This window comes from Bombina bombina, chromosome 7 (assembly GCF_027579735.1).
Source record: "Bombina bombina isolate aBomBom1 chromosome 7, aBomBom1.pri, whole genome shotgun sequence".
NCBI lineage: Eukaryota > Metazoa > Chordata > Amphibia > Anura > Bombinatoridae > Bombina > Bombina bombina.
The window spans coordinates 270,934,485-270,949,509 of NC_069505.1; the positions used below are offsets into that span (position 1 = coordinate 270,934,485).

At 37.8% G+C, this 15,025-nt stretch overlaps 1 protein-coding gene across 2 annotated transcripts in view; it reads left to right on the plus strand.

Moving 5' to 3' along the window:
• Positions 1 to 2,549, plus strand: part of BICD2 (BICD cargo adaptor 2) — a 270,910-nt gene extending 268,361 nt beyond the window's left edge. For both annotated transcript variants that reach the window (XM_053720750.1, XM_053720751.1), the window contains one exon: positions 517 to 2,549. Coding sequence is in view for 1 of the 2 variants with exons in the window: in XM_053720751.1 (XP_053576726.1) it covers positions 517 to 522 (6 nt within the window). In the remaining variant the exon portion in view is untranslated. The remainder of the gene's footprint in view (positions 1 to 516) is intronic.
• The last annotated feature ends 12,476 nt before the right edge of the window (positions 2,550 to 15,025 follow it).

Genomic DNA, 15,025 nt, shown 5'->3' on the forward strand with positions numbered 1-15,025 from the left:
TTTATAAGCATAATTGTATTTGAAATGCTGTTACTTCTTTACCTTCCAATGTGTTGCATTTAATTAGTTATTTCACTGTTTCTATTTTGCATAAAACATGGCTAAGAACATAAGACATTAACTACCTCCGCAAGCAGGTTCATCATTAGAATGAATACAATGTTAAGATTTTTGTTGGCAATTTTCTGCCTGCATGAAACTTTGTCTTGCATGTCTATGAAGATCTACAGCTTCACTTACAAATTACTCTTATGTCCTTACTATAACTTCTACAGTTGTACTCAACACTTGTAAGGAATCAATTACCTGCACAAAGATATTTGGTGGTATTGGCTTTTTAAATTAACAATACCGAAATGCTTGAGGATCCAATCTTGCTTAATGCCTCAGGCAACTAACAGACGCCTGTTTTTTTTTTGTTTTGTTTTCAAACTAACCCGCTCTGCATCACTCCTGATAGCTTTGAAGTTGCATTGATAATGCCAAGTATCTAATATTTTATTTTTCATTTTTCAGTTGTAGAATAGCCCCCCCGGAGAAGGACTTTCCATCCAATGTATTGTGTTGTACGACAACGTCATTAAATTCTTGGTATACAATGGCACAAATTACCAGGAACCACTACGGCCTCATTAAGATTTGTGTGTCTAGAAATACTGCCTTTTTTTTAACATTCTCTCCGTGTTATAAATTAATACTAGAGCTTTTTTACCATTAAATGCTGCTGCAGGATGATAACTTACAAGTGCTGAGCAAAATCATATGGTCCATTTTTTATACTTGTAGTATTGGTCTCTCTGGGATATGGGGAACTTATATTTTGCATCAGATATTCATCTTCATTTTTATCTGGTTGTTAAACCTGTGCACTTTTCATATTTTAAAAATTTGTTTATGTAGGTATGTTATATCTCATGTAGAGACGTCTTCAATAGTCTCAGCATGGATACATTTTTTTTGTTAGTGTTAAGCAATGCACTTGTTGATTTTAGAATCAGCATGTTGCACATTTTGTTTGTTTTTTTTAATATAAATTAACACGCTTTTGCGTTAAGTATATACAGATATATGTTCTGTGCAACTACAGTTTCGGGTTTATTTTTTGATTACTGGTTTTAACTGCCATATTCATCAAAATCCAGGGTCTCCAAATTCTGGGGCTTTTCATAATATATTATTATTCCTAGGAATAGTTTAATGTAACAAGAAAAAAACTTGACTGCTTATGGTTAAAAACAGTAATAGGCACTTGACAAAAAATAATGAAAAAGTAGTATTACCTAATTTGCCAGAATATCTGGTTTTAGGAATTTAAGGATTGCTGATGAACAGAATTTTATACAACTGAACCAATTAAATTCCAAATTGGAATTGTTTTGTCGTTTTCTTTGTTTATTGTGCCAAATTGTGGCACATCTAGAACGTTAAAACTCTGAAATTGTCATTTAACAAGTGTTTGTAAGCTTTTGTTATAAATCAATACCAGTTGTGCCTTTCTAATTTTTGAGGGTAGATTAGATTTGTTTAGATTAGAACAAAGAACAGTTCTGGAATTTAAAAAAACAAAAAAACGAAGAAAATAAAAGCATTTGTTGAGCAATAAACTCAAAGAGTATTTGTTGTTTTGCATATTTATAATGGAGAATCTTAGTATATATTTACAAAATAAATAATTGTATACAATTCTGTTGGTCAGCAGTTCTTTAAAGCTCAGATCATTACTAATTCAGGGGTTTAATAAAAATGATAAAAAAGTAAAAAAATAAACAAACCACAAATTAAATACCAAAACTAATAGCTTCCAACTATTTAAAAGCAAGATGTATTAACACATTTGATATCACAGCAGATACGTGTGGAACGCAAAAATTCTGATAGCTTTCAACAATGGTGGACTCAGTCTAACCGTTAAAATCTTTTCATATGTTGAAGAAACCAACATATTAAAAAAAAAACTAATTAAAAAAATCTACTCTTGCATGTTGTATTTAATTGTTGTTTTCAGGAAACAGAAAATAAAAATTGCGTCAACAAATGCAACCGAAAAGCATTTGTTGAAGCCAAATTGAATGTTTCTAATTGGTACTCATAACATAAATGTCATTTTTATGTAAATGACCAACAAAAAGGTGCAAATTTGTTTAACGTTAACAGGGAAAGAAAAGATTTCTGTTTGCTGGAAGAGCAATATAAAAAATCTTAGTTGTGGGACTTTTTTTTTATATATTATCTTTTTACAGTATTGATCTTTTAAAATATTGTTACTGCAAATTATTTCATCTGTATGTGGGTATTTATTTGAAATTATTTCATAAAGTACTGTATTATTTTTTATGTGCATTAATTTTAGTGGCAAAGTGGTTTCCATTTAATATGCACGTACACTTGCCAATTAACCTTTACACAGATTGAATTATGGGAGGACGCATATTCAATGCTTATAATAAGGGTTTGTTTAGTGTGTTTATTACATATTAATACAAGGTTACTTGTAGAAAGTTCTGTGTAAAGGCAGTCACATGTATCAATAAAGGAGATAAAAAATGCAATTTTCCGTTACTTGTGTGGTCTCTTTATTTAAATGATTTACATGAATTAAAACAAGGTGATTACCAAAAAAATATGATTTTAATGCATAAATTTAAAATGTAATCTGTTTTAAGCATTACATACTTTTATGAAGGGTTATTAAAGGGACTCTAAATCTAAATTTGAGACATAATTATGTATTCAAAGCAATGATTAACTTGAGAATAATATGTAGAGATGATTTTTTTTTAACTTATATTAGTTGTTTAAAGGGACACTCAATCAAAATTAAACTTTCATTATTCAGATAGAGCATGCCATTTTAAACAACTTTCCAATCCTACTGAGCATGTGCAAGAATAAGTGTGTATGCATTTGTGAATGGCTGATGGCTGTCACATGGTACGTGTATGCATTTGTGATTGGCTGATGGCTGTCACATGGTACAGGGGAAGTGGAAAAAGACATAACTTAAAATTTTCAGAAAACAAATCTACTTCTCATTTGAAGTTCTGACTAAGTGCTATTGCATTGTCTTGTTATCTTGCATTTGTTTATTATGCAAATCTACTGTGTTGACTGGTTCTTTAAATATTTAAGTGTAAAGTTGTAGCTTCATTTTAGTAATGGACACCTCTAATTTTTAACAAAGTTATCCTAGGTTTAAAAAAGTCTGTTTGTATCTGATATCTCCTACTGATGCCAATGAGCTGTAATAGTCTCAGAGGAGTTGAGGCCCCTTTAAATGTTCTGAATTCAACAAAATGCACACTTTTATCTTTCACTACACATGCCTTCTTTAAAGGGACACTCAAGCCAATATTAATCTTTTATGATTCAGATAGAGAATGCAATTTTGAACAACTTTCCAATTTACTTCCATTAACAAAATGTGCAAATTACTCCCATTTATACATTTAAAGGGATGAGATCTCATTTCTTGCAGGTTCTAAAATATATTGTATTTGCTTTTATAAAAAAAGGTAAATTAAAACATAAATAAATAAAGGTAAATTTTAAACCTTTAAAATATTCGCTGGAAGAGCTCCCCGAGAAGAACGCTTAGCTTTGTGGGATACAAATGGATATATTTAATATCTAGAAAGAAAGAAACAAAAAGGTAAGTTAATTAAATTTAAAATAAAGTACAGGATTTTGGTGTATCTTTCATCAAATGATTTCACAATTAAAAGACCACACATAAGTAGCCAAAACTGGTTGACAATCACATTATTATAATGATTTCATATCAGATACACCTACAAATACACATACATATGTACCCAAGCGCTTGCTTACAATGACCCACTGCACTTGTTCCAAATGTCCATCTTCCAACTATATGGCTCATACCACAACATTACTTTATTAGTGAATCTAGACCACTGGTTATCAAACTTGTCATCAGGCCTCCCCTACAGGCCAGGTTTTCAGGATTACCTTGGATGAGAACAGGTTAATAATTTCTTTCATGTAATTGGCAAGAGTCCATGAGCTAGTGACGTATGGGATATACATTCCTACCAGGAGGGGCAAAGTTTCCCAAACCTCAAAATGCCTATAAATACACCCCCCACCACACCCACAATTCAGTTTTACAAACTTTGCCTCATATGGAGGTGGTGAAGTAAGTTTGTGCTAGATTTCTATGTTGATATGCGCTTCGCAGCATGCTGAAGCCCGGTTTTCCTCTCAGAGTGCAGTTTGGTTCGTAGCAAGCCTGTCATTAAACCAATCTCTCCTCCTTGGAGTCTTAATTTGGTTTTGAGAGCTTTACAGGCTCCTCCGTTTGAGCCTATGCATTCTCTGGATATTAAGTTACTTTCTTGGAAAGTACTGTTTCTTTTGGCTATCTCTTCTGCTAGAAGAGTTTCTGAATTATCTGCTCTTTCTTATGAGTCTCCATTTTTATTTTTTCATCAGGATAAAGCGGTTTTGCGGACTTCATTTCAATTTTTACCTAAGGTTGTGAATTCTAACAACATTAGTAGAGAAATTGTTGTCCCTTCGTTGTGTCCTAATCCTAAGAATTCTTTGGAAAAATCTTTGCATTCTTTAGATGTGGTAAGAGCTTTGAAATATTATGTTGAAGCTACTAAAGATTTCAGAAAGACTTCTAGTCTATTTGTTATCTTTTCTGGTCCTAGGAAAGGTCAGAAAGCTTCTGCTATTTCTTTGGCTTCTTGGTTAAAGCTTTTGATTCATCATGCTTATGTGCAGTCGGGTAAATCCCCGCCTCAGAGGATTACGGCTCATTCTACTAGGTCAGTTTCTACTTCCTGGGCTTTTAAGAATGAAGCTTCTGTTGATCAGATTTGCAAAGCAGCAACTTGGTCTTCTTTGCATACATTTACTAAATTCTACCATTTTGATGTTTTCTCTCCTTCAGAAGCAGTTTTTGGTAGAAAAGTACTTCAGGCAGCTGTTTCAGTTTGATTCTTCTGCTTATAATTTCAGTTTTTTTCATTATAAAGATTAAAACTTTTGATTTGAGTTATGGATTATTTTTTTCAGCGGAATTGGCTGTCTTTATTTTTATCCCTCCCTCTCTAGTGACTCTTGCGTGGAGTTCCACATCTTGGGTATTTGCTATCCCATACGTCACTAGCTCATGGACTCTTGCCAATTACATGAAAGAAACCATAATTTATGTAAGAACTTACCTGATAAATTCATTTCTTTCATATTGGCAAGAGTCCATGAGGCCCACCCTTTTTGTGGTGGTTATGATTTTTTTGTATCAAGCACAATTATTCCAATTCCTTGTTGATGCTTTCTCTCCTTTCTTATCACCCCACTTCTTGGCTATTCGTTAAACTGAATTGTGGGTGTGGTGGGGGGTGTATTTATAGGCATTTTGAGGTTTGGGAAACTTTGCCCCTCCTGGTAGGAATGTATATCCCATACGTCACTAGCTCATGGACTCTTGCCAATATGAAAGAAATTAATTTATCAGGTAAGTTCTTGCATAAATTATGTTGTTTTTTTTATTTTGGGGGTTTGGTGGGTGGGGTTTTTTTACTGTTAGGGGGGACTTTTAAGAGCTATTGGTAGTTTAGTTTAAATTAGGGGGTTTGGGGGGGTATTTTCATAGGGATTAGGCATAATATTTTTTATTTTTGATAATTTTGTTTATTTTTTTTTCTGTAATGTTAGACTTATTTATTTTTTGTAATGTTAGATTAATTTTTTGTAAATGAATGTTAGGATTTTTTATTTTAATTGTAATTAAGTAATAATTGGGGTTAATTTAGGGGGTGTTAGGTTAGGGGGCTTAGTAATTCAGTTAGATATTTGCGTTGTGGGGGTTAGCGGTTTAGGATTTAATAGGTTAATTAGGTTTATTGCGATGTGGGGGGTTGGTGGTTAAGGGTTTAGAATGTTGGTTCATGGTTTTTATTTATTACTTGGTTACCATAAAAATGTTAGTTTAAGGGACAGTCTAACCAAAATTAAACTTTCATGATTCAGATAGGGCATGTCATTTTAAAAAAAACTTTCCAATTTACTTGTATCTTCAAATTTCCTTTGTTCTCTTGGTATTTTTAGTTGAAAGCTATACCTAGGTAGGCCCATATGCTAATTTCTAAGTCATTAAAGGCCACCTCTTATCTGAATGCATTTGACAGTTTTTCACAGCTAGTGGGGCGTTAGTTCATGTGTGCCATATAGATATAATTGTGCTCACGTCCGTGGAGTTACCTAGGAGTCAGCACTGATTAGCTAAAATGCAAGTCTGTCGAACTGAAATAAGGGGGCAATTTGCAGGGGCGTAGATACAAGGTAATCACAGAGGTAAAAATTATATTAATATAACAGTGTTGGTTATGCAAAACTGGGGAATGGGTAATAAAGGGATTATCTATCTTTTTAACAATGAAAATTCTGGAGTACACTGTCCCTTAAAAAAAATATAGGAAAGTTTTAATGTTTCCTCTCTATTGGCTGTTGATTTTTTTGCTCCCATACTGGTCCATGAAAAGAACAGTTACATGTAAGTTGTTTTTTTTTTTGTTTTTTTACTTGAGTAGCCAATATTAGAGTAAGAAATCCAGATGTCAGCCTAATGAATTCTTATTGGTTGGAGTGACCATTTTGCATGGTAAAGTCTGAAAACATTTGAAATCTAGGACAATATTAGGCAATTACACTATATGGTTAAAAGTATGTGGTCTGTATAAATCGCCTACAATTGGCACACTATTACCTATAACAAAGTAAAAATGGAGTAAATAAATGAACCCAATAGGGGGACAATATGTGAAAGGATATTGCAAAAAATTAGGGATACAAAAAACTTTTAAGATAACAATTTATATTCTTAATAAGCTTGATCAAGCTAGATATTGCACATATATTACAAATATAAAAAATCCAATATAAGGATACATAAAAAATCACATTTATAAAGATACAAAAAAACTATTTAAAACAAATAGGATCCAACATCAATGTATACTCCTCAATATAGATATTGAAATATGCCCGATATTATTGTGGTGGCAGTCCTTGCATTATATGGTTATTGAACACCTCCTAGTGCTGCACATACAGTCCGTTCAAATAGTAGTGGCCAGCCACTATCAAACTTCTAGTTGTGTTGACAATTTCCACACTGGGGATAAATTTCAAGCCAAAAATATCCAGCAAAAATATTGTGGTTAAGTCAATTCTTGCAGCAATTCTTGAAGTAACGTCACTTCAGAAATAACCTATAAGAAAAAGAAATGCCCAATAACGTCACACCAATTCTATCCAATTGGATCAAGTGGAGCAGCATTTAAATGAGAAGCCGGTTCAGGCACAGCATATTGAAAAAGCTTGAATCCAGGGTGAAACGCGTAGAAGCTGTGTGTTCAGTGTAAAGGAGAAGCTGTGTGTTCAGTGTAAAGGTAGCAGCCATTGGAAATTATACCTCACTTTATCTGCCGCATTGAGGTCCAACCCCCTTTCTTGCAAGGTGTAAAGAGAAACCGGAGGATTGAACTGTGCCCTGCGTACGAGTAGTACTAAGTGCAGGTGAGAAAGAAAACAAGACCGATCCCCTATGGTAACTTGCGCAAGTTTGAAAACTCGGTGAAGTCTACACGTCATCAACAGACGACCTATTCAACAGAAGAGAGTCTGAAGCAAGCTATACACTGAGAAGGGTGATGCATAGCGGGTATACTATCTATTCATCCACAGGTACGAACTTGCTTTACTAGAATTTTTACTGGATATTGTTGGCTTGAAATATATCCCCAGTGTGGAAATTGTCAACACAACTAGAAGTTTGATAGTGGCTGGCCACTACTATTTGAACGGACTGTATGTGCCGCACTATGAGGTGTTCAATAACCATATAATGCAAGGACTGCCACCACAATAATATCGGGCATATTTCATTATCTATATTGAGGAGTATACATTGATGTTGGATCCTATTTGTTTTAAATAGTTTTTTTTTTTGTTGTATCTTTATAAATGTGATTTTTTATGTATCCTTATATTGGATTTTTTATATATGTAATATATGTGCAATATCTAGCTTATTCAAGCTTATTAAGAATAGAAATTGTTGGGGCGGAGCTTGGCCGTTCAGGATAATGGCCGCAAAATAAGATAAAATACCTGGCTCCTTTGCTGATAAGGACGGATTTACCGCCAACACTGCCATAACTCCAGCAGTACCCACAATGGAGCAGACGATTAGCAGGGACATATTTTCGCCCTGATTGGAAGCGTCTCTAACATCCATGAGATCTTACTGGAGGATCTCCTCTACACATTTACCCTAAGCAGAGCAGTCCGCCGGAGAGCTGCAGGAAGTGCGGGTATCGGCAGCCGTGACGGCTCAGTAATAGCCGCTGCACTCACGTGGGGGAAGCCCTGCACGGAACAAATGGAGGCATCTGAGATAACCGGAGCTAGAATAAGAAGGTAAAGTGCTGATCCCTGAACCAGAACTTAGGAGAGGGCTATATTGGGCCATTATTACAGCACGCATACAGCCACGTGGAGGTCACTGGGGCCATTGTTTTATAGGCCTTTGCTAACATAAAAGTAGCTATCAGCTCTGCAACACACTAAGACCATCTGAGGGTTATCAGGGAATACACATCACCCTTCAACACCTAAAAGCCTACCTCCGCAACAGATACCCTTAAGGGCGGGAGAGCCCGGGGCCCAGGTGAAACTCGGTGGTGGGCCTCGCCTCAGCTATAGTAGGCCCATCACTATAAATTACATGCGCCGGCACACTCAGACCTCGACACTCATGAGCTCAGACATGCCACTGAAAAAGGCTACAAAGGTAGATAAAGTAAATAAAACTGCCACGATGACACACTACCTTAAAGCACAAGATACAATCACAGAATCTAGCACAGACTTGGCTGAGAAGGATACACTGCATCAAAATACAGATCTGCAGCGCAGCCAAGGTACTACAGTTATAAAAGAGGACTTAAAGACACTCTCTTCTAAAGATGCTATTAAAGAGGTCTTAAAAGAAGTAAAGGGGCTCTTTGGCCAACGCCGCAAAGACATCAACAAAGTCACTAAGAGAGTAACAGCTATGGAAGAGGCACATGGCACATTATATAATGATGTTCAGGATATCAACAAACAAGTCAACCACCAGGATACTATGATATATAGCTTAATGGTAAAAGTTGAGGACTTAGACAACCGCAATAGACGGAATAACCTACGAATAAGGGGGTTCCGGAATCCATTGGCCCAACGGCCCTTAATGGATATCTACAGGACCTTTTCCGTACTATTAAAGGAACTCCTAGCTCCCCGGACGTGATATTAGAAAGAGCCCATAGGGCACTGAGGCCTAAACCTACAGGCAAAGCACCACCAAGAGACATTATCACAAAAGTTCTCAATTTTGCTGAAAAAGAGGATATCATGCTCAACGCCAGGGCAAAAGCTCCACTCACGCATGCAGGAATCAACATTTCAATTTTCTCAGATATCAGCCCTACAACCTTACAAAAGCGTAGAGACCTTAAGTTTATCACAGATGTCCTACGGGCAAAGAACATTGCTTACAGATGGGGATTCCCAGTGAGCATTATAGTTGTTAAGAATGGCCAAGCCATCACCTTTCGCAACATGGAGGATCTGCCTGGCTTCTGTGACTCATTAGGGTTAGAGATCTCAGACCCTACTCTTCAATCTGATGATAGTCATGCTAATACGCATCCTGGTCCATCGAAACCTGAAACACAGCTGTCTAAAGACACTTGAATATGTCACCGGTCACCCTTGTTGTGATATAGAGACTCCGGATAACCTGTACTTGCCGGTTCCTGGTGATCACTACGGCAGATAAGTATAAAAGCCTGAACTGTTTAACTATTGGAAATATGTTATAGTGTACTGTTATATGTTTTTGTATGGTTTAAATGTTACAAGACTTGCCGCTGGTGCCGCCCAGGGTCCTCTGATCCTATAACCAGCTGTTTGTACTATGGACTAGAGACTTCTGATACCATGTTATGTTTGTTTATAGCATTTGCTGCAGCAGACACATATATATGCCTACTCTGTTTAGCTAACAGAAATGTTTTATTTTTATACTGTTAAATGTTATTAACTGACTCCAATGATGTGTAATAAGCTGTTTGTGCCCCTTCGGGTGTCAGGTTTTAGCTTTAATTTAGCTGATCAGGGTGGTAACCAGTTACCAGGTTATTAAAAGAGTAGTATAATGGCTCTATTCCGAGGGAACCTAGCCCCTTCGTGGTTAACACATTTATATTGTTGGCACAGCCTCTTTGATAGATAAATTGCTTGTCCTAAAAGACACCCACTATTTTATACTGCATACCTAACATACCTGCAGGTCGTTAGCTCGACCCTTATTTTCCCACTGTATTTCTTTTCTACTACCTTCCTAACTTCTGATACTTCCCTTATTACTTCTCTTTTTGATCATTAACCCCTTCTACCCTCTCTGTTCTACCCCCTACCTCTTCCATTGTCTACCCTCAGAGGGAGAAACGACAATATCTTACGTATTTTCTAATATTTGAACACCAGGGCTACTCTACTCATCTTACCCCCCCCTCCCTTTTTTTTTTTTTTTTGTTTCTCCTACCCTCTCCGTCATACGCCTGGGAGTCCTTGCACCATACTTAGTCAAAAATGAACCCCCCCCCTTACAAAACATAAATTTTCTAACTCTAAATGTCAAGGGCCTTAACCAACCAGAGAAGAGGTCTATAGCTCTCAGAGAATTCATTAGACTAAAAGGGGACATCGTACTGATTCAGGAAACTCACTTTAAAAAGGGGAAAGAACCTAAATGGCCATCGCAAACATATACCACAATGTTCTTTTCCTCAGGTCCTCAGAAAAAGTGTGGAGTGGGAATCCTTATTCATAAGAACTTACAATTTCAACTTTTACAAATGGAAAGGGATCATGACGGTAGACTATTGATACTCATAGGTCTACTGTTTGGTAGGCCTATTACGATAACCAATGTATATGCACCCAATACAACACAACATGCCTTTATCCGGGGTCTCATGAATACCATACTAGACCACAGAAAGGGCTCTCTCATATTGGGAGGGGATCTGAATGTCCCACTGGACCCCAACATAGATACCTCTGGGGGATCCTCGTCAGTATCTAGGAAACACCTTAAAAACATTAACGGTAGCCTGGGGAACTTGGCGGTGCATGACGTCTGGCGTACATTCCACCCTACAGTTCGAGACTATACTTTCTTTTCCCACCCTCACCAAACCTACTCCAGACTGGACTACTTTTTGACAGACCCCTTGAGCCTCTCATATGTACAATCAGTAGGGATACTACCCTTAACCTGGTCGGACCATGCCCCAGTTCTCTGCACGCTGAGATGGCCAGAGACGCCAATTACACCATTTCAGTGGCGCCTAGATGACTCACTCTTGAGTGACCCCCTACTTAGGACCGCAGTAGACAAATCACTGACAGAATACTTTCAGCTAAACTCAGGCGACGGTCTCTCCCAAACTACGATTTGGGAAGCGAACAAATGCGTTATAAGGGGTGACTTTATTAAGCATAAAGCAAACTTGCGCAAGAAACATCGATTGATGTACCAAAACTTACTAGATGAGGTCACGATGGCTGAACACCTCCATAAGCAAAAGCCAAATTACACTATCCTCAATGACCGACTACTACAGAAGAGACTTGCCCTTCAACAATACCTGCAACAAGAGCAACAACGAAATACACTCTCACTGAAACAACACTTTTACAAACAAGAGTTAAAGTGAACTGTTACCTTTCAGACCCTTTTCAAATAAAGAACGGCACGCGTCAGGGTTGCCCTTTATCCCCCTTATTATTTGCCCTCTCCATAGAAATTTTAGCGCATAAGATCAGGCTTAACAGGCAGATTAAGAGAGTCACAGTACATAACACAGAGTACAAGGTGGCTCTTTATGCTGATGACATTTTATTGACCCTGACTGATATGGATAGCTCCATACCCGCATTGCTTAGCGAATTTAGATCATACGGTAGACACTCAAATTTCCACCTCAACCTCTCAAAGTCTGAAGTCCTAAATGTTAATATCCCCCACGATGAATTGGAAAAAATTGTCACTTACTGCCCACTCAGAATCCGGCACCAGAAACTTAAATATTTAGGTATCTTTCTTACTACCGATCCTGTAGATATGATAGAGGCAAACTACAACTTAATACAAAGCGAAATAGTAAACGATCTCTCCAGATGGAGTGGTAGGCCATTTTCTTGGTTCGGCAGGATACAAATATTAAAAATGAATGTTCTGCCCAGAATACTCTATCTTCTCCAGACAATACCCTTACCTCTGCCTTACCAATACCTCATTAAGTTACAATCTAGGTTAGAGTATTTTGTGTGGAATAAACTCAGACCCAGAGTTCAGAGGAAAACTCTATACTTACCTAGGGAGAGGGGGGGTTTAGGAGTACCAGACATTGTACACTATAGAACGGCCACCTTACTACAGAGGATACCGGAATGGTGTACCCAGTCGGACCAGAAACAATGGATCTGTTTAGATGCGGACATACTAGGAGTGGGAAACGTGGGCGCCCTTGCGTGGCTCATGCCACAGAACAGCCCCCCACTAATCAAGTCGTACCCACTGGTGAGTGAAGTGTTTATTCAGTGGGATAGGACACTGAGCACCTCCATACATATCTCTTCAAACCCCTCTCCTCTAACCCCTTTCAGAGGGAACCCCAAGATCCCCTTATTTGCTAGTGCCCGCATGGACAAGACAACAGCACATATCCGGGATAGGGCTATAGGATCTTTGATCAGGGAGGGTGCTTTGATCCTGCAGAGTGAATTGCTGGATATGGAGGATTCGGTTTTTGCCTCTTGGTTCTCATATGCACAGGTTGCCCACTTTGTACACACACACTCTAAGAAACCCCTGTTGACCAGGCGAGCCACGCCTTTTGAGAGTCTGTGCGTGTTGGAAACTCCGGCGAGGCACATGCTATCCAAAATATATAAACTATTGATCCCACCTGATGTTACACCTACATATACACATAAATGGCAATCCGAACTACACACCTCTATAAACCCAAAAGACTGGGAAGCTATTTTTCTTTTACATAAAAAATCCTCAATCTCGGTTGCCACACAAGAAATGAGCTTTAAATTCCTGTCTCGCTGGTATATGACCCCCAACAGGATAAAACAAATTTACAAAAAAACAGATGGGAAATGCTGGAGGGGCTGTGGGGAGGAAGCTGACCTCTTGCACATATGGTGGAGTTGTGACAGGATAACCCCTTTTTGGACAGAGGTCATTGCTTTCATCAAGCAGGCTTTCTCAATAACGCTACCTCTAAGCCCAAATGTCCTGCTCTTTCATTCCCTGCCCAGAGTGGAGGAGGTCTCCCTTCAATCACTCCTTATAATCTTTTTAAACAGTGCTAAAACACTCATTCCTCAGAGGTGGAAATCGACCTCGATCCCAACACTAGACCTATGGAAGACACAGGTTACACTTACCCTGACACTAGACAGAAAGCACTACTGGGAGCTAGGCAGAGCCGAGATACATGAGCTTATGCTGATTAAGTGGAGAGATGCCTTAGGAGGCGATGCTGACACATAGACTACTACTCGACCAAATCAATATGGAAACAGGCTTTGACTGAGATTGTGAAGTAAACTCCCACTCGCACACCTCATCCTAACACACCAACCCCTTAACCCCCCTCCTTCCCCCTTTTTTTTTTTTTTTTCTCTCTCTCCCCCCTATCCCTGTTACGATGAGTATTCACCTTTACAAGATATACGAAAATGTGACTGCCACTGAGTTATCTGTTGATTGTTTATTGTTATTGTTTAGTTTGAAATATTATTGTTTTAGCCTATATTGTTAAAAAAGAAAATAATAGAGCGTTTAAACGGACTTACGATGTACATCATTTGTATAATACCAGTGTGTATTATAATAGCTCCCGAATGTTATCTTGAAACATTGTATGTCCAACTTTGCTGTAAAACACCAAATTATGACTCAATAAAGCTCTTTGGAAAAAAAAAAAAAAAAAAGAATAGAAATTATTATCTTAAAAGTTTTTTATATCCCTCATTTTTGCAATATCCTTTCACATATTGTCCCCCTATTGGGTTCATTTATATACTCCATTTTTACTTTGTTATAGGTAATAGTGTGCCAATTGTGATTTATACAAATCACCTGGTTCTAACACTTATCACTTTTTTAGCGCCTTATCTATATAACCCTATACACTTCCTTTTTATGTTCTTGTCCAGGAGGAGGATAAGATAGAGGAGGCTTAAGTGTTTTAAGTTCAGTGCTATACACTTACAAACACATTTTCTACAAAAGTATGTGGTCACCTGACCATCACACCTCTGAGCTTGTTGGACATCCCATTCGAAAACCATGGGCATAAATATGGAGTTGCCCTTGACCCCCCCTTTGTAGCTATAACAGTTGCATCTTTTCTGGGATGGTTTTCTACAAAATCTTGGGGTGTGTCTGTGGGAATTTGTGCCCATTCATCCAAAAGAGCATTTGTTAAGTCAGGCACTGATGATAGCGGAGAAGGTCTGGCTTGCAATCAGCATTTCAATTCATCCCATAGATATTCAGGGGGGTTGAGGTCAGGGCTCTCTGCAGACCACCTGAGTTACTCCACAACAAACTCATCAAACCATGTCTTAATGGACCTCACTTTGTTCACAAGGGCACAGCCATACTGGAACAGGAAAGGACCTTCCCCAAGCTGTTGCTACAAAGTTGGAAGCACCTAATTGTCTAAAATGTCTCTGTATCCTGTAGCGTTAAAGGGACACTCAAGTCAAAATAAACTTTTATGAATCAGAAAGAGCAGCCGTTTTAAGACACTTTCCAATTTACTTCCATTATCAAATTTTGCACAGTCTTTCTATATTCCCATTTTCTGGGGAACAAGATCCTACTGAGCATGTGCACAAGCTCACAGGGTATACG